The 20,616-nt window shown below is 36.8% G+C and overlaps 1 protein-coding gene across 1 annotated transcript; it reads left to right on the top strand.

Annotated features, from left to right (window-relative positions):
- Positions 1-4,838: 4,838 nt before the first annotated feature.
- LOC123653558 (UV excision repair protein RAD23 homolog A) lies at positions 4,839-6,208 on the top strand. Its single transcript, XM_045589550.1, has one exon. It carries the CDS (start codon positions 4,966-4,968, stop codon positions 5,962-5,964), a length of 999 nt encoding a protein of 332 aa, XP_045445506.1. The 5' UTR covers positions 4,839-4,965; the 3' UTR covers positions 5,965-6,208.
- Positions 6,209-20,616: the final 14,408 nt, after the last annotated feature.

The raw sequence follows: 20,616 nt of genomic DNA, 5'->3' as shown, positions 1-20,616 counted from the left end.
TTTCTAATGTAATGTCGTAAATAAACACTTTTTTTTGCATACATTGCAAATATTTATTTTATATTTAGTATTTGCATTGCACCCATGCAAAGCAAAGTAATGATGACTGTTCTTGCCGAAAAGTTCTCTATAATAATGTATGTAATATATAGTATACATTAAATTGAAATACCTAAATAAGAGGGCGGCAAAATTTTCTTCCGCCCCGAGCGGCCGACAACCACGCTACGCCACTGTAGTCAGCACTCCAATACCTTTGGAAAGCTATCGCACTTTATTATGAAGAAGGAGGTCTGTACACTGAGTCTCGACTTCGTTTAACAATTCTTTAAACTGGCGATGGTAGTGTTTTTGACAAGATGTTGTTAACAATTTTGATTACCAAATTCATAACCTCAACTATTTCGGCCGAAAATGTTTGCGCACAAAGCGCTTCTTGGTGTATAATGCAGTGAAACTTCAGAATTTAGTGGATTATTTATTTATTATTTAATATTTTTTTTTATATAAAATCAATTATACTTTCGTATGGAACTAAAGAGCCACAGCTTCACGCCTAAAGAGCCGCATGTGGCTCGCAAGCCGCAGGTTGCCGACCCCAGGACTAGCCCATTGATGCAGTTTGCAGTGACCCTGCTTTCTGCCTTGTGGGTTGTGGCTTTCATTCCCGTTTAGTCTGAGTATCATATATCTATTCATTTACCTCAACCTTATCAGCCAACTGACCTAAAACACAGGCATTAAGATGCCTAATGCCTACCTTATGGACATATGAACGAGTGTATGCCCCCTTATATTAAGAGCCATTTCACAATTTTACGCTCTGCAAGTTTAGGTAAATTTGGTCGCATCGCGCGAATCGTACGAGCCGCGCGATCTTTGTGTTAGTAAGTATAGTAAGACAACCAAAAGACCATCTTGATCATTTTCTAATGTATAATAAAAATTAATAACTATGGTATAAAATGTTTTTTACATAAATAATTTGTTAAAAATTTCAAGTATGTTATATAACAACAGTCAATAAATTTAAAATAAAATTAAAAAAAAATCAATTTTATGAAACAATTTTTTTAAATTGATTTAGTTTTTTCAGTTTACGAATGAATCTAATATTTACGATATGAATAAAAAAGCATTTAATGACATCGACACCGACAAACATATTAATTAACAAATAACAAGACAAACAGATTGAAATGCCTATTTGTATTGATAATGTGAGAAAAGAAAATTAAATTATACATTTGTTTACAGAAATTATCATTATATTATTTAACAGTCATTTTCGTAATATGTTTATTTTATTTATATTTTATTATGAAAGTATCAAATGCGGTTTATCCGCTATAACAACAGGCACTTGGCGCGTGTGAGCGAAAGAGACGGCTGCGCAGAATTTGGCGTAGACCTTACCTCTAAGAGCGCAAGCGCTCGACTGATTTACTGGGCTTGATGCGTGGTAATATATACTATCTTTTTATTATTTAATATAAAATGTATTAAAAATGATTACATCTTTTAATTATTTTTTTTGTATTCCTTAATGATATAAGTTTACTTTGATGAAGATAGTTCGTTAAAATTTCTTAGTTTTCTAAGAAAAATATCGCTTTTAAAATTATACTTATTTGGAAAATATTCTAACTTTAATTTTTTTTTTTATCGATTAATAACGATACAAATGGAATAAAACTGTTCTATTATTCAACAAAATTATATTCCACATATTACGTATTTTCTTAAAATGGTTTCAACGTAGAGGTTGTTGAAAAGTAGGACTTCAAAGTATACATTGCGACCGTTTATCCAGGGAGGAGGCTGATGAAAAGGTTAATAATTTTATACACATAATATAAATCAAAATTCTGATCTGACTATCGACTACAATAAAGGTTGCTCTATTATATTTCAAGAATATAAATTACATTATTGCATCCAACACTGAGATTAACGACGTCAAAATATTACAATTTCGCGGATTGTTACCGATTTTTGTGAAATGGCTCTTAAGATAGTTAGGCCATGTTTCACCAGCTGTGGATAAGGCTATTTCACGGATGACTATCTAACAGATAAAAGGTTTTGATTCATTATTATTTGTTACAAACAAAATGTATTATATTTATAAGACCTTTCTAATAATAATAATAATACTCTTTATTGTACACAACAAGAATCAACACAATAACATATTACAAATAAAAAACAGTGTAAAAAGCTATCGCTAGAGGAGCGATCTCTTCCAGAGAACCTGTGGGCATATAGGACACAACGTAGTGAAAGCGGTAGGGAAGTGTACGCAGAGAAGTGACAATTAGTGTCACCTAGAACAATATCAATTATCGAGTACAAATACAAATACATATACAGCAAGACAGAGATTGGTTTTATGAAGAGGTAGAGCGTTCCAAAGTTGAACAGCTTTAACTGAAAAGAATTCGAGTAAGAAGAAGTGGTGTGAGCTGGAGTTTCGAGCATCAAAGTAGACTCAGATCTAAGGGTGCGTTCGTGTGTATTACAAAGATACTTGAAACGCTCGTCAAGGTACAGAGGTGTATCAGAATGAAAAAGTATACAATATAGTAGCGAGAATATGTGAGTATTCCTGCGAAAGCGAATCGGAAGCCACTTGAGACAATTGCGAAATTCGGAAACGTGGTCATATTTGCGAAGACCAAATATGAACCGTATGCAAAGATTCTGAAGGCGCTCAAGCTTATTTAATTGCTCCTCTTTAAGATCAAGATAGCAAGCGTTAGCATAGTCAAGAATTGATAGAAGGAGTGACTATGCTAACGTAATTTTGGTAGGCAAAGGGAGGAAATATTACAGTAATCGCAGTGATCCGATAGCTGCAAATAGTTTACGGCTCATCTCACTCAGCTGAGGTGCCCAAGAAAGATGTCCATCGAAGATAATTCCGAGGTTTTTGACTTTGTTGCTGTAACTGATTACGGCGTTATTATAAACAACTGGTCGTTTAAGTGACCAATGTATTCAACACACAAGTTTAGGACTACCGATAATAATGACTTGACATTTTGAGAGATTAATATTTAATCCGTAGGAGTTACTCCATCTATATAGGTTCTTCAAGTCATTATTTAAATTGTTTATTGATGTATAGGTAAATCTGTCAACTTAGCGTGAGAATAAATTTGAAGATCAGCATACAAGTGGTAGAGAGGAGATATGCGGAGAATTATTGAATTTATGAAGATCCAAAATAAGAGCGGGGACAACACGCCACCTTACGGAATGCCAGCATTAACGTTAGACCAGTCTGAATAAGAATCCTGGACACGAACACGCTGCCGACGACCAAACAAGTAACTATGAAAGTTAGCAGTTGATGGACAAGACGCTCTAAAACTTTGGACAGGAAAGGCAAAATGGCTATTAGGCGAAGATCGTTTTTTAGGTAGGGGAATAATTTGAGCATTTTTCCAACTAGTAGGAAATGTATTGGAACTTAAGGATTCGTTGAAAATATGGGTTATGACAGGAAGGACTGAGTCTATTATAGGAATGATCATATTACGTAGTATTGGATTGCGTAGGTATTGGAAAGCTGTGTAAGTAATTAAGTGCATATGCGATAAACCGTTTAGGGCGTGGTTTTAGGGCCTGTTACACAGTTATGGATAACGCTATTTGACGGATGATGATACCAATCACGGTCTTATATACATGTCATGCAACGGAGCCTAATTTCAATGGTGAGAGATTGGCACGATTGTGTCATAACTTTTCATTCACGTCAATGCCGCTGTATATCACTGCTATCGATGGGTGCAGTCACGTGATGCGGTGCGCATTGCGCACTCCGTTTGAGTGACGTAGCATTGTAATTGGTTATGTTTTGAGTGACGCATCATTATACATTGTTATATTGAGTGAAGACCGTGATTTGTATCACGCTTTTATACACGGTTCAATTTATGACCGCATGACGATCGATGTGTGTTCTGTGCAACGAAGACAGATAACCAATTACAATGAAGCGGCACTCAACCGGAGTGAAAAAAAAAACTAAAAATGGACAAAAAATTTTTTGATCGGACATTGAATCTGAATTAGCGAACAATTGAAAAAGCAAAAAATAACTGAGTTGCTCTCGCCAACTTACGATTGCCCCGCCAACCCGCATTGGAGCAGCGTGGCGGATTAAGCTTTAATCCTTCCCTTCTCCTACATGGGGAAAAAGACCTATGCCTAGCAGTGGGATATTACAGGCTGAAGCGTATTTAAATTTGACACAGGCTTGGTCCAGTGAGCACTAAATATTATCATAAAACACCGCTTTACAAAGAGTATATTTAAGTAACTGCCTTAGGTCTTAAGGATATTAGGGATACCACAGCTTATTTTTTATAATTCGAAATCACTTTAACCTACTTCTTGTTGATTGTGGATGTTACCTCAGAACTTTTGAGCGTGTGAACCGATTTCCGATGTTTCTTATTTTAATCGAAATCTAGTTCTGACCCCATTTAAATTTGATTAAGATCTGAAGACTTTTTGAGTTACTAGAGAGTTATTAGAGAATAATGCGTATTTAACTATTTACTTTAATATTTTTCATCTACCTAAGTTGTATTTACTGTTATACGGGTCGATGTAATTGGAATCGGTTTTTTTTTTTCGTTTGATCAAACACAATTTTAGTTTCTTTGTTCCTATGTTAACAGACTTAATATATCGTATTTTGGTTATATTATTATTTAATAGAAAAAATTAATGGAATTAGTCCTTTCATCAGTGTAGCAGAAAACTATTTTTAAAAGTTTTATTTAAAAAAAAGATTAGCATGTACATACTACATCGGTGTATCCGAACATTGATGACATTAAAAAAAGCGATTTTGGCTACGAGGTTATGTTTACTGGATAATTTTGTCGAGTCAGTTTAGTTATTTGTGAAATCATATAATTGTTTCTTTATATTAAGGATACAAGAAAAATGTTGGTAACGCTAAAAACTTTACAGCAGCAAACGTTTCAAATAGAAATTGATCCCGATGAAACGGTCAAAGCATTGAAGCTTAAAATTGAAGTTGAAAAAGGTAAAGATTATGCGGCAGACCATCAAAAACTTATTTATGCGGGTAAAATCCTTCTCGATGACAATAAACTGCGTACATACAACATAGATGAAAAAAAATTCATCGTTATAATGGTGACTAAACCTAAATCTTCGGATAATCCACAAACATCATCAGCCTCGGCACCAGCATCCGCAGAAAATGCTTCAACGGAAAGTGGTGATGGTAAAGATAAAAACGTCGAGGAAAAACCAAAACCTGCACCGGAAACTGAACCCGAACGTGCAGCTGAACCACCAATTCAATCTAATGAGCTTGATTTTGAATCAACAGTTCAAAGCATAATGGATATGGGATATAATAGACAACAGGTAGAGCAAGCACTTCGTGCATCTTTTAATAATCGTGAAAGAGCTGTGGAATATCTTATAACAGGCATTCCAGAAGAATTGCTCCAGGAACAAGAGGCTGAAGAGAGTTCTGATGATGATCCTTTAGGGTTTCTACGTGATCAACCTCAATTTCAGCAGATGCGAGCAGTTATCCAACAGAATCCTAATTTACTTAACACTGTGCTTCAACAAATTGGCCAAACTAATCCAGCTCTTTTGCAAGCTATAAGCCAACATCAACAGGCATTTGTAAGGATGCTTAACGAACCTGTAAATACTCCTCCTACTGCTGCCGCCGCAGCTGCTGCTGCTGCTGCTGCTATAGCACCAGATGAAATTTCTGTTGAAAACCAACCACCACAATCACAAAATGTTATTCAAATTTCCCCTCAAGATAAAGAGGCCATTGAACGATTAAAAGCATTGGGATTTCCCGAACATATGGTTATACAAGCATATTTTGCATGTGAAAAAAATGAAAATCTTGCAGCAAACTTTTTACTGTCTCAAAATTTTGATGATTAAAAGTAAAGTATCAAGATACAAACTTCTTATATTGAATGTAAAAAAAAAAAGTAACAGTATCACATTTACTGTATTTTACATTAACAGCCTTACAATAGTTCTAACCTGCTTTGTACATTTCCTTAATGTGTAATTGTGCACTAAAATTAAAAAAAAACTGTCACGATAAAAACATCTATAATATAGATATCTTATTGTACAACTTATTCAACTCTTTAAATAAAGAAGTTGTTGTTATCTTCGTTTTCTGATTATCATTTATTTTTACTATCCCTTTTGATGTCATACTTATTACACAATTAACTTAGAGATATTGGAAATCAGAAGAGATCCTTACAGAATAAACTATTTAAGTTAGATTAAGAAGCTTTTCTGTCATATAAATTATGTAGTGACTATAAATAGATAGTAATCATTTTAAAGTAATAATTTATTTTTTTCGTTTTAGCACATTCAGAAAAATTTTCACAATTTAGTCGTTTTTTAAAGAGGTTTTTTACTTTTAATTTATTCTAAGCATAGTTTTTAACTCATCTATTGTTAGGTTCATGCAAATACAGGTAATCAGATGAGCATGAATAATACTTAACATTATTTTAAGTAGCCTTCAGGCTTCAACCTTGTTTGTTTCATTTTATCTATTAGATGTGCTTATAAAATTTTAATATATATTTAGCAAAAGTTTTTAAACCACTAGGAGTTTTTTAATCGGTTTTTGTCGTCGAGATTTGTTTTCTCAGTGCGTATTAAGGAATGACTTTCCCTAGGCTATATTTGTGAATTGTTCCTTACAATATTCATTATTTCTTTTTATTTATAAAAGCAACTTAAGTCGTAAACATAGCTATTTGTTTATTATTTTATTACATAACTTCATTAGTATTAATGGATATTGGGTTATACGACTCCAGAATTAGCTTCTCTAATAGAGAAGGAAACAGATCTTTGTTCTTTTCTGCATTCCTCATTAATTGTTTATATCAATGTTTTCGATATTGCTTGGAGGTGAAACTATTGGATTCAATAAAAGTCCAATATTATGTTTTCCTTTTTTGGATTTTTCTTGCCAATTTTTTAAGCGCATTTTGATCTTTTTCTTGGATATTAATATTTATTCGCCCTACTCTACCTATTAACTACTTTTATTTTTTATGCTTTCCTTTTTTCAAGTATTTTATGCACCCTGAGATATCTTCCTCTTGATTTATTGTGAACAGTTTTTCATAAAATCAACTCATCACCTTGCAATTGCAAGTTCACATCATTAAATATTTTTTAAAAGTCTGTCAAAGATGTCTGTTTCGGACGCAAATAAGTTTCCTCGCATTCATAATCTCTGTTTTCAAGGAATTCTCGTACTAAGCTAAGTAGCGTAAGCTAAATAGGCTAATTTGAGTGCAACAGCAAGCGATTATAGTAGGTAGTCATAATTTTCACTACAAAGTTGCCCAAATAATGTCATTTAATGAATTGTTTCTTATCTTGTTGATTGCTCTAATGCCGTAATGGAGCGATGCATGCAGGCATTCATTAAGATTTTTTGCGACCAAATACTGACGATGAATAATACAATGTAGGTACAGCGAATACATTTAGTAGTAGGTACTGCATGTTTTAAGCAAGCAATGAACTCCTCCCTGCTGAAAATTCCAAATAAATAATTGGGTTTGCTCGAATCGAAAAATCGGTACACCCAGTAAAAAGTTATTGCGGATTTTCAAGAGTTTCCCTCGATTTCTCTGAGATCCCATCATCAGATCCTGGTTTCCTTATCATGGTACCAAACTAGGTATATCCCCTTTCTAACAAAAAAAGAATTATTCAAATCGGTACATCCAGTAGAAAGTTGTGCGGTATAATACAACGCAGGTCGACGAAAAAAGCGTCAAGTAAAAACGCATTATTAGATATAGCTCGAAAAGTAGTTTGTACGATTTTTATTTTTGTGTACCCACACATTAGGAATTCTAAACATTTTTGAATATCATATCAAAAATTGACCGCTCCAGCGGGATTCGAACTCGTGTCGACCGACACGGTCAGTCGGAGACGCGGGTTCGAATCCCGCTGGAGCGGTCAATTTTTGATATGATATTCAAAAATGTTTCGAAAAGTAGTTGTTAGATCTCAAATAAATTTAAATGGGACCAATTGGCACACATCACCTTTCGATTAAAAGAAAATTTGTCGAAATCGCTCCACCCAGTAAAAAGTTCTGATGTAACATACAAAAAAAAAAACTAACTGAGGTAGGGCACAGCAGGAATTTTCTGCTCAAAATATGGAGCAGCCCGACTGGGGTAGTACCTCGACCTTACAGAAGATCACAGCAAAATAATACTGTTTTCAAGCAGTATTGTGTTCCTGTTGGTGAGTAAGGTGACCAGAGCTCCTGGGGGGATTGGGGATTGGGTCGGCAACGCGCTTGCTATACTTCTGGTGTTGCAGGCGTCTATAAGCTACAGTAATCGCTTACCATCAGACGAGTCGTACGCTTGTTTGCCAACCTAGTGACATAAAAAAAAAAAATACAGTCGAATTGAGAACCTCCTCCTTTTTTGGAAGTCGGTTAAAAACGATGATTTGTATGGGAAGTTATTGTAAACTAGGTATTGTGTTTTTGAAACAGGGATTCCAAAGTTGTCATACAATTTTTATCTGAGCTATTTGGATCAAGATAAAAGCAGTTCATTTTTTATTTGGAATTTTCAGCAGGGCATATGACACCGTGTCATTGCTGGAGCACCATCTGTAGAAGTTGTTGAACTGACAAAATATTAAATAGGACTTTCTGTCTCGATCACTTGAAAAAAAAAACGTGCATCATAATTATTGTGTGTGGTTTTCCCGCTTTTGCGATTAATAACGAAGTATTATAGTAGTCGTCGGAGGCATGAAATTGAAGGATAAGTCAAATCATTCTCTCTTCGTGCATGTCTCCGGACTCTATCTTACAAACTATAATTTGAACTAATGAAAATTTCTCCCACATCCGGAATATAAATAAGCCCGATTCCATGAACGCGATTTAATAATGGTAACTTATCTGAAAAATTACAGAGGAATTCTCAACAAGTTTCGAACATCTTTGTTTGAAACTTGGAGGTAGCTCCCCTGTTCTCAGCGTGTTCAACAGCACACGTTTGATGCAAGGCGGAACCGATGAGAAACACTTGACGGAAAATAAAAAAACAATTTGAAGAATTATCTTCAGATCACTTTTTTCAATAATGTACTAGACACAATAATAACTCATTTAAATGCACGTTTTGAAGTCAGTTAAATATTCAATTTCCAACACCAACTTAACCGACTTCCAAAAAGGAGGAGGTTCTAATTTCGATTTCGATGATTTTTGTTTTAATCGAAAGGTGGTGTATGCGCCGACCTCGGCACACTGACGATGAAGTCTAAGCCTTGTATGAAGATATTACAAGGCCCATATATGGCACTACTTCGGTCTTCTACAACGTTGTTATGGGATATTTCAACACTAAAGTAGGAACACAAGACCGATCGAAAATCGGACCACACGGATTGTGACTCAGGAATAACAAGGAAGGAATAATAAGGGGCAGATAATAATAATAATAATAATTTATTACAGACGTATGTCCGTATTTTTGTTAGTTATATTTTTTTTCCTTAACTATGGTAGTTTCAATAATTGTGACAAAACAAATTATAGCTGCGCCAGTTCCGATTGTTGCAGCCGCAGACGCCAAAAAAAGCCATTTACTTTATTAATTCAAATTACAATTAAACTTATAATTAAAGAGAGGTGATTCCCTACTGATGTTAAGTAAAAGAATGATTAAATAAAACGAAGTTGAAGAAAGGTTTCCACGGTGGAGCCGTCGCTGCGGTGGTCTCTGCGGTTGTCGCCTTCCATTGCTTGCCATCTTCGTCCGAAATTATATTGAAATCTTGCACGTATGCGGTACAGTGAAATAAGGCTGTGGGCACACCTGGGTTTCTTATATTAAAATATATTGTTTTAATTATCTTCGTATGAAGGTAAGTCGAAGGCACACTGATACCGTGGGGTTAGGCTCGTGTAACATAACAAGCATTGTTTAAACTTGGTGCATCAAAACATACAGGGCCTTTTGGTTAAGGAACCTGAAACAGAACTTTTCTGAAATAAATATAATATTAATATAATTTGTATTACTGAACAATGGCTTAAAGAATACCAGGCTGTTTTAAACTTTAATAAGCGCCAAGTTGCCAGTTCGTTCTGTAGGGAGACAGCCATACATGGGGGCTCATTAATCATAGTGAATAAAAACCTAAAATTTAAGGTACGTAGAGATATTGTAAGTCTTTCCATTGAACGAACTATAGAGATAGCCTGTATCGAGCTAGCGCAATGTCCGTATCTATAGACCACCCAGTGCATGTTACGAACAATTTGAAGCAGTATTAGAAGAATTATTAACAAAGCTAACTCTTTAACGTAACAAAGATATTATAGTGTGTGGTGACTTTAATAGCAATTTATTGGATTGCTACGAACACACAAAGAAACTAGCGCCATCTAGCGGCAACCATTGAAACCACACAAAGACAGCGATAGCATGAAACTCTCTACTCAATACTAGATGGCGTTAGAGGAACTACTGTGGAACTATATAGAAGTATAGTCTCGAAAACCGGGTACATGCGCAAACTTTCCAGAATTGTCTGGGCCTCGTGTCGGCCGATAAAAATAGCCGCAGGTAGGCGAGCGAATGCAGTTCAGTTTGAGCGATCTTCGAGGCGAGTTCAAAATGAAAACTAGTGATCAAGAGTGATACCAGCGAAACCTACGACATTGGCTACGACTGAAGACATCGTGAGTGCTTAGTGTTTGAACTTAGTGCTTAGTGTTTGAACCTAGTACTTTGCGTTGGACCTAGTGCTAGTGAATAAAGTCTCCAAAAGAGTCAGCAGGTCTTTCTCTCCAAATCCTTCGAACCCTAACACGTAACAACTGGTGTCGGAAGTGAGATTTTTAGATGCCATTTGACTCCGAGAGAAGACTTCAAGGAGGGCGTCAGGACAAGGGCACAACGAGCTGCGGAGGCCACACCCACTGGGGACCACACTCCGCCCACGGTGGGCCAAGCCCAGCCCTCTGACCCCGCCCATCGTACACCGCCCACTGACCACGCCCCCAGGCCCCGCCCACGCGAACTAAGGCCCCGCCCACTCGGGCTCAGGCCCCACCCACTCGGGCTCAGGCCCCGCCTACTCAGGCTCAGGCCCCGCCTACTCAGGCTCAGGCCCCGCCCACTTTGTCTCAAGCCCCGCCCACTGGATCCACCCATCTTACCACACCCACCAGCGACACCGTAGCTTCTACAGACTCTCAAGTGGCTCTTCAATTAGGGAGTTTAATTAAATTAACGGAGCAAAGAAGTTTAAAATTGCAAGAATCACAAGAGCAGCAAAGGGCTGAAATTCGTAGTGCTTTGTAAGAATCACAAGAGCAAACAACTTTCAAATTGCAAGAATTACAAGAGCAAACAAATTTCAAATTGCAAGAATCACAAGAGCAACAAAAGGCTTAAATTCGTGGTGCTTTGCAAGAATTACAAGAGCAACAAAAAGAGCTCCAAGAAAAAACGCTTTGGGCTATAAAAGATGTTAGCGACGCGGTGACTAAGCTTCGAAAAGATGTCGACGTAGTGGAAGAACGAGTTACCGGGTTAGGATTGGATGTTGAAAATGTGAAAACCACGAAACCACGAAGGATTGTCGGAATTTCATTCATTGATCGTTGGAGCAATCTTTGATAATGTGTATTTACTTGACTATTTTTTTTTGTCTACATACGTTGTATTACTTTTCGATATAATTAAAGTCGGTTTTTCTTCGTTTGCCTACAAACACAATTATTTATTATTTTTTTCTTGCGTATTTTATCCAACAGGTATTGTTTCTGGTTGTACAATAAAGTATATTTGTATTGTATTGTATGCTCCACAATGCTCCTGCAATTGAGGACCACACCGGTAATTACTAATTACGTAGATCGTCAGTCTAACGGGCCGGAGGACGTCCTACACTGCGTTCGCCAAGACGCGGTCCTTACTCCAGAATCCGCCTGCTCCAATGGCAATCGGTCCTGCGACACAGATGACCAGCTTACTGCCACTTCGACTTGCTAATTCTGTGTGCTATGTCGGTTACTTTCGTTCTCTCACGGATAATCTCATTTCTAATCCTATCTTTGAGAGAAATCCCAAGTATAGCCTATTCCATAGCACGTTGAGCGACTTTAAACTTGTGGACTAGTCCCTTCGTCAGTGTCCACGTCTCGACTCCGTATGTTAACACTGGCAGGACGCATTACTCGGAGAGTTTTGTCTTCAAGCATTGCGGAATATTCGAAGTGAAGACTCGACGAAGCCTGCCAAACGCCGTCCAGACTAACCGAATCCTTCTATCGGCCTCCTTCTCGAAGTTGTTACGGCATAGTTGGATGGTATGGCCTAGGTAAATATAATACTGAACAGCTTCGAGAAGGATACTATAGACCGATACCAGTCTCGGAATGACTTGGTTGTTAAACATTTAATGAAACAACTTTTTTCGGATTTTATCGCGGTTTATTAACTTTGATTCCCGACGTTTCGGATACTTTACAGCAACCATGGTCACGGGAGGACTGAGGTGTCAGAGGTCCTAACGTTACAAAGTCATTCGAAACTACCCGACATACATCAATATTTTATTTAGTCCTATCTACGCAGAATGTGCTAATTGAGTCTTTAATCTGTGGTAAATTATGCTTGGTTTTTGATTTAATTATATTAATAATAGGGTCCCAAGCAGGTGGTAATTGCCAGCCAGCTTCTCTATTGAAATTTGGATGTTTTTTAATTTCAATAGCCTCACGGATCATCCTTGGTTGGAATCGGTGTTCTTTTGCGAGGATCTGTGGTTTATCGAATCTAATATAATGGCTAGCTGTGTCTAGACTGTGTTCACAGATTGCGGACTTAGTATAGCGACGATGTTTCAAGTCAGCTATATGTTCTTAAACGCGAGTTTTGATTGATCGTTTTGTTTGTCCTATATAAGAGAGACCACAGTCACAATCAAGCTTGTATACTCCTGCATCTTGTAAGGGTATATGACACTTGACAGATGGTAAAAATTGACTTATTGTTTTTGGCGGCTTGAAAAAAGTTTTTATAGAAGCTCGCTTTAAGATGAAGCCAATCTTGTCAGTGACCCCTTTCATAAAAGGTAGCACAGCAGGTACTCGTTCGACGGTGGCTGGTTTCACACGTTCACTGTGATGAGGACGCGGTACCCGAAGCTTGTTGTCTCGCAGACTGACTAATACATCTAAGAAAGCTAAAGATTTATTTGCCTCTAACTCCATTGTGAATTGAATTTTAGAATTTATGGAGTTAAGATGGTGTAAGAATATGGATACTTTATCAGATGGTAATATTGTGAAAGTATCATCTACATACCGTTTGTAAAGCCTGGGTGTTATGGGCGAGGTACGCAGAGCAGTCTCCTCGAAGTCCTCCATAAATATGTCGGCGATAACGGGGGATACTGGTGAGCCCATCGCTACGCCATCTACTTGCTTGTAGAACTGATTATTCCACAACATGTAGCCAGATGAAAGGCAATGCTTGAGAAGGTCAGCATATTCTATCGGCATGTCATTTTCCTTCAGCTTTCTTGATACAATACTAATGCAATTGCTCAATCAGAGTAGCAATCTCTCTCGTATTTGAGCAGTGGAGGTCTCGGCGTACAAGTTTTCGTATCTTCTTGGAAATAGTCCTCTGTTCTGGCGAAACTGCTTGAGCAGTAAGCAACTTCTGAAGAGAGTTGGACAGCTTCGTTAACTTCGTCGACGGAAAGTGCCTACGACCTAGTGTACACACCGTCTTCACCACGTTGTCGGTCATCTCTTCCACGTTGCCAGTAGTTTCCAGCGAATCGAATCGGTTTTGGAGTTCCAATTGAAACTGCTCGGAGCCACATAGTATTTGGGGCAGCGTAGGTCGGAGAGTAGATTTCATTAAGCGGGCCCGTTCTTTTCGGAGGCATATATTCAAAGTGCCCTGCAATAGCCGGTGGTTACTGCCATTGTTAAACCAATTAGCCAAGGAGACATCTCTGAATATATGCCTTTTATCCGCTATGATCAAACTATCTCGTTCCTCGTCATAGTATCGGGGCTTTGCCAGGTCTTTCAGGCCTTTGGGGCTTCTTCTCAAAAAATTGAATTCATCAAGAAGAGCCCCTCTGACTCGTAGTAGTTGACGAGCATCTGCCCCCTGCGATTCCTGCGCCCCTACCCGTGTGGTCCGATCCTCGATTCGTCGCGGTCTTGTATTCCCAATTTAGCGTTGAACTCTCCCATAACAACGTTGTAGAAGGCCGAAGTAGTCCCATGCATGGCCCTAGAAATATCGTAATACAAGGCTTCGACTTCATTGTCAGAGTGTGCTGAGGTCGGCGTATAGACCTGTATCGCTTTTACCGGAGTACCTGACAGTGAGTTTAAGTACAAGGTACGCTACCTGGGTCGACACATTGCTGACTTCCACAACGTTGTTAGTGAGAGTCTTGTGGACCAGAAAATCGACGCCACCTTGAGAAAACCCATCACCTTCACGGAAGTAGAACAAGTGCCCGAAGTCCAAGATCATCGTGTCCTCACCCTTTCTTCAAAGGGTACGTGTAGTTTTAAGCGGCAGTCTCCCTTAACCCGGTGATTCTCAGCACCCTTCACCCCACCGTTACCGCGGCCGCTGCTGTGGCCGGGAATAGTGGGGCTGCCGGGAACTGAGGGCCTAAAATTCTGCCGCGAACTCATGGGGCCAACCCTTTTGCCCACGCTGGGCAGGAGGGTTGGTGACTGCAGGGCTAGCTTTGTCGTACCGAAGACGCTGCTGCCCGTCTTCGGTTGTGTATTTAAAAAGCCAGCTGTAGGATGGCTATACCGCCATCGGTCGGCTTCACTAGTTCCACGGTGGTATTGGAACTTTGCTATTTTATTTTATTAACTAGCTGACCCAGCAAACGTTGTTTTGCCAATAAACTATCTACTATAATATAAGTGTGCGGGGATTTACTTATAATCGAAAGCGTTGTAGACAATGAAAGTATGCTTTATTTAGTGCACAGAAAAATTAAAATAATACGTATAACAGTCACTGCTACGATCAATACACAAATAAAACCATAAAAAATGGCCGAAAACGATATAGTGAGTAAGACAGAAGACCGGCTTTATTCTCATCCCTACTCCGTAATGTTTGCTGGATGAGAGGCGACAACGTAATGTAGACATCTAGCGGGGATAACTGATCGATTGATAGTAATCGACCGGCGAAGGCTGGAGATCAAATTGAATTGAGAAAAAAATCATAATTAAAGAAAATTTTTGGCGATGCGTGTGAAACGTAGTGTGAAGAATCGCGTCCGCCATCGAAAAGGGAGGATCCTCCACCAGACGGGTGTTGTGTCTGGCGGGCTACTGGCCCAACGGTTGTTGTCGGGATCTTGTATATATACTTAATCACTTTGAAAACTTTGATAGCGCGATGTAGCATACGTCAGTTTTCTCTAATTACGTAGTTTGTAGTCGTTCGTATTTCGCGCGATAGATGTCGCCACATCACTCCCCTCCGAGACCGGAGGTCGATAGTAGGTTAAGTCATCCATTCATCTTGTGATGCTTGCCGGGCCAGTGGAATGTTCCAGTGAGTCGGAACCAGATGCCGCATAGTTCACGGTGAGTCGGAACTGTCTGCGGTGATGCTGCATATGCTCCAGTGAGTCGGAGTAGTGAGTCGGAGGCAGCCAGCCACTACGCAGTACTGCACGTACTGCGTAGTGGCTGGCTGCTGCGTCGACCAGGAGAGAAGTGCGTCTCTGCTTGCTGACCGGCCGAAGTGCAGTGTGCTGTGCCAAAGTCGCTGAGAAAGCTGTGGGCGATGACCAGGAATGCGCGTCCGCTGCATGCTGGTGGTCAGGATACCCGTAGTAGCCGTAGATGCTGGCTGGCTGAAGCCGTAGATGTTGGATGCTTCTCGCTGCTCGAAAGCTTGAGGAAGTGATGATGACAATGAAGGTTGCGCTGATGTTCATGCTCGGGGTCAAGTGATGATGACGTCACGATGACGTAACTTACGAAGGCTGCGCTGATGTTCATGCTCGGGGTCACCAGTTTGGCGATGCGTGTGAAACGTAGTGTGAAGAATCACGTCGGCCATCGAAAAGGGAGGATCCTCCAATCAGACAGGTGTTGTGTCTGGCGGGCTACCGGCCCCGACGGTTGTTGTCGTGATCTTGTATATATACTTAATCACTTTGAAAACTTTGATAGCGCGATGTAGCATACGTCAGTTTTCTCTAATTACGTAGTTTGTAGTCGTTCGTATTTCACGCGTTAGATGTCGCCACAAATTATTAAAATAAAAATTACGATGGAAAAATAGGGCTTGATCATAGATAGGTTGAAAATTTAGGGTTGTATATATTTTTTAATGTCGTATCATAAAAAAATAAAAAATAAATAATTTATTTAAAAATCAAAAAAAATTAGGGGTGGACTACCCTTAACATTTAGGGGGATGAAAAATAGATGTTGTTCGATTCTCAGACCTACCCAATATGCACAAAAAATTTCATGAAAATCGGTCAAGCCGTTTCGGAGGAGATTAACTACAAACACCGCGACACGAGAATTTTATATATTAGATTAATTTATTTATTTTGCATAAAATAGTATGTCTTAATAATGATCACTAATCTAATAAAATCTAATAAGTAGTATTAATTATTTTGTATTGTTTTTGTAATTGATTGAAATTTTGATTTGGGCAAATTGAGATAAGGATTGATGAATTTTGTATGGAATTAAATAAAGCTTTATCATTATTACTATTATTATTATTGGAACTTTTCTATCCCTTAGTCGCCTCTTACGACACCCACGGGATGAAAGGGGGTGGCTAAATTTTATATGTCGTAGCCACTCAAGTTTTAGTATACTTTAAATTGAAATACCTAAATAAGGGGGCGGCAAAATTTTTTTCCGCCCCGGGCGGCCGAAAACCACGCTACGCCACTGATGCAGACGATATTCAGATTTACCGCCATTCCACGCCTAAGAATGTTGTGAATGCAATCAACTTAATGAATATGGACCTTAAAAAAAATTCTGATTGGAGCAAGTGATATGGACTTAGTATCGGCCCTGGCAAGTCGGAAGTCGTTGTTATAGGCAGTCCTGGCATGATCGGAAAAAGAAATAATTTACCACCTATTACCTATAATGATACTAGCATGCCTTACTGCTCCACTGTCAGAGATCTCGGCATTCACTTAGACAAGACGCTGTCATGGTCACATCATTTAAAGGTAATTACTAAGAAAACTTTTGCGACACTGAGTTCGTTACGTCGCTTTAAATCCGTTCTGCCAATCCCTACAAAAATTATGTTGGCAAACTCTCTTATCTATTCTAGATTATGCAGTTGCAAGCTAATTTGACCGAGGACCAACTTAACAGGCTTGAGCGACTTTAAAATCTTGCCATCCGGTTCATATTTTGCCTACGCAAATTTGAGCATGTTTCGGAATTTCGTTCCAAGCTCAAGTGGCTTCCTATAAGCCCTCGCCGGAACCTACATATTCTTTCTCTGTTGTACTGTGTGATATTTAATCCAAATTCTTCTTCTTATTTAAAAGATAAATTTATATATCTCGGCGAAGCTTCAGAATTAAGAACATCTCGAAGACTTATGCTGAAGCTACCCGTACATAAGTCCAAGTACTTTAGTCAGTCTTTTACTGTTCAGGCTATTAAATTATGGAATAGTCTGCCCTTACCCATAAGGGAGGCCAAATCACTGTTGACTTTTTAAAAAAAACGTTAAGGATTATTATCTTAAGATGGAGACGATTTAGTGTAATATGGTGCAATTTCTTGTGTGCAATCTGTTGTGCTAAATACTTACTATACTTTTATTTTAAAATGATCCACCTGTTTACTGTTTCTGTCCGTAGGTATCAGTAAATAAATGAAAAAGTAAAATGTTTAAAATTTAAATTGAATTGATTCCTAAAGAAAATAACTGACTGTTATAATTTTCAATTGCACAGAAAGTTACTGTAAAATTAAATAAATTTTCTTTTTTTTTTTTAACTAAAATCACATAAATTAAACTATTAAAAATCATTTAGAAATACGTATTTTATTCGAAAAATTTGATTTAGTTTTGGTATATAGATCAAAAGCCAGAAAATGGTGGTTTGGCGGTAAAGTGATTCAAAATTGACAAAAACTCCTCATACTTATCCCAACGAATCTTTCACAATTTTTCGCTCTGCAAGTTTAGGTAAATTTGGTCGCATCGCACGAGTCCACAAAAAACCATCTTGATCTTTTTCTAATGTATAATAAAAATTAATAATTATGTCATAAAAAATTATGACGAATATTAAAAGTATGTTATATAACAACGGTCAAAAATTTAAAATAATAGGTAATAAAAAATCAATTTTGTGTTAGGAGTTTACGAATGAATCGAATATTTACGATATAAATAAAATAGCATTTTATTATGCTCCAGAAAATCTGAGTGTGAATGGGTGGAGTTACATAGTTTTGGATGCAAGTAGACCTTCAAATTTTGCTGGCTTTAATTTTTTTGTAAACCTAATGACACCGACAAATATAAAATTTATCAACAAATAACAAGACAAACAGATTTAAATGCCTATTTGTATTGATAATGTGAGAAAAAAATTATACATTAATTTACACAAATTATCATTATATTATCGCATATTTTTTTTATTTTTATGGTAATAAAGTATCAAATGCGGTTCATCACACTAACAACAGTCGCTTGGCGCGTGTGAGCGAAAGAGACAGCTGCGCAGAAATTTGACGCTCGACTGTTTTACTAGGTTGGGTTCGATGCGTGGTATTATATACTATATTTTTATTTTTAATACAAACGGCATTAAAAATAATTAAATATTTTAATTATATATTTTTTTATGTTCCTAAATGATGTAAGTTTACTTTGGTATAGATAGTCCTTAAAATTTCTGTTGTTTAAGAAAATATAGCTTTTGAAATTGTACTAATTTGGAAAATATTCGTAACTTTAAAATTTTATTACGGATTAACAGACACACAAATGGAAAAAATTTACATTATGTATCACCAAAAACACATTCCACATATTACCATATTTTTTTATAATTTTAAGGTAGAGGCTATTGAAAAATAGGACTTCAAAATATACATATCGACCGTTTACCCAGGGAGGCGGCTGAATTCTGATTCATTATGTTACTACAACGGAGGTTGCTCATAATATTTCAAAAATAGAAATTATATTATTGCATCCAATACTGAGATTAACGACGTCAAAATAATACAATTTCTCGGATTGTTACCGATTTTTGTGAAATGGCTCTTAAAGTACGCAACTGTTTCATCCGTGTAAATGAGTATTTTTCTACTGTTAAATTCATCACTCTCTAATTGACCTATATTATTAGTAAAAAAAAGTGTTATGAGGTAGACAACTCTTACTGTTTTTAGTCTATATTGCGTTCAACGAGCCGAGATACCAAACGTAAGCAAACAAAATGCGAGGTCATTCAACTATGCAGGGTTTTGTAGCCTTTTATTATTTACACAAATTTTTAAAATGCAAAATATATTTATATTTTGAGAACTACTTAATTAAATATAATTATGTACATAAGATTTGATACTTCTTAAATAATATTGTAAGTTGTCAAAGCCAGTTAAAATATAGATAAACAAGAAAGAAAGAGATAGACTATATTTTGTTTGTTCCGTCGTCGCTACGAAAAAATGATGGGCTTTGTTTACGTTCGGTATCTCTTCTCGTTAAACAGACTTTATGCAAAAAATCAATGACTGACATGTAATTGAAGTTAATCACTAAATTATCTTGTTTACTTTTGTGTTGTATATTTTTGTGTAATATCGTTTTAGTGTTTCCATTTGCAGATGTAAACTAGTAATTAAAGTAAAAAAACATAATGATACATCAAAACAGATAATATTATTAATATTTATAAATAGCATAAGTTAACATAAAAAGCTATATCGATATAAACTTTATTCATTTTAAATTTAAAGGCACTTTTCACATGTCTTACATTAAATCTTTTATCACTTGCCATGGTAGAAATGTTTTAACGTAATAAAATATTGTTATCATAACAATAACCTCGAATTAAGATAAAAAAAAATATATAATAAAATACAACTATTTTAACACTATACACATATCAAACATGGCAAATGATAGCTTATAAAAATCTTACATTTACTCTCAAAAGTAACTAAATTTACCCTTCCACAAATATATTTTTTACATTTTTGTGAACCAAAATGATGTATAAATCAATAATATGTATAATTTTTTTTTATTTATCAGCATAATTGAGAATTCTTTTAGATGATATGCAACATCAGCTTCTGTTCACAAATACATATATGTATATATATATATAAAACAATTGAAACTTTTAAAATACACTATACATAAAATCTATTCTATCTATACATAATGTACATTTCTTTCAATTTCAATTTGTTTTTTTTTTTTTTTTATAAAGGACTGAATAACG

The sequence above is a fragment of the Melitaea cinxia genome, chromosome 5 (genome assembly GCF_905220565.1).
Source record: "Melitaea cinxia chromosome 5, ilMelCinx1.1, whole genome shotgun sequence".
Taxonomy (NCBI): domain Eukaryota; kingdom Metazoa; phylum Arthropoda; class Insecta; order Lepidoptera; family Nymphalidae; genus Melitaea; species Melitaea cinxia.
Note: the sequence above shows the minus strand (reverse complement) of the source record. Positions and strands in the feature narration are given on the sequence as shown.

Excerpts from the sequence above, each read along its gene's own strand:
- LOC123653558 (XM_045589550.1), top strand. The coding sequence starts at position 4,966 with ATGTTGGTAACGCTAAAAACTTTACAGCAGCAAACGTTTCAAATAGAA.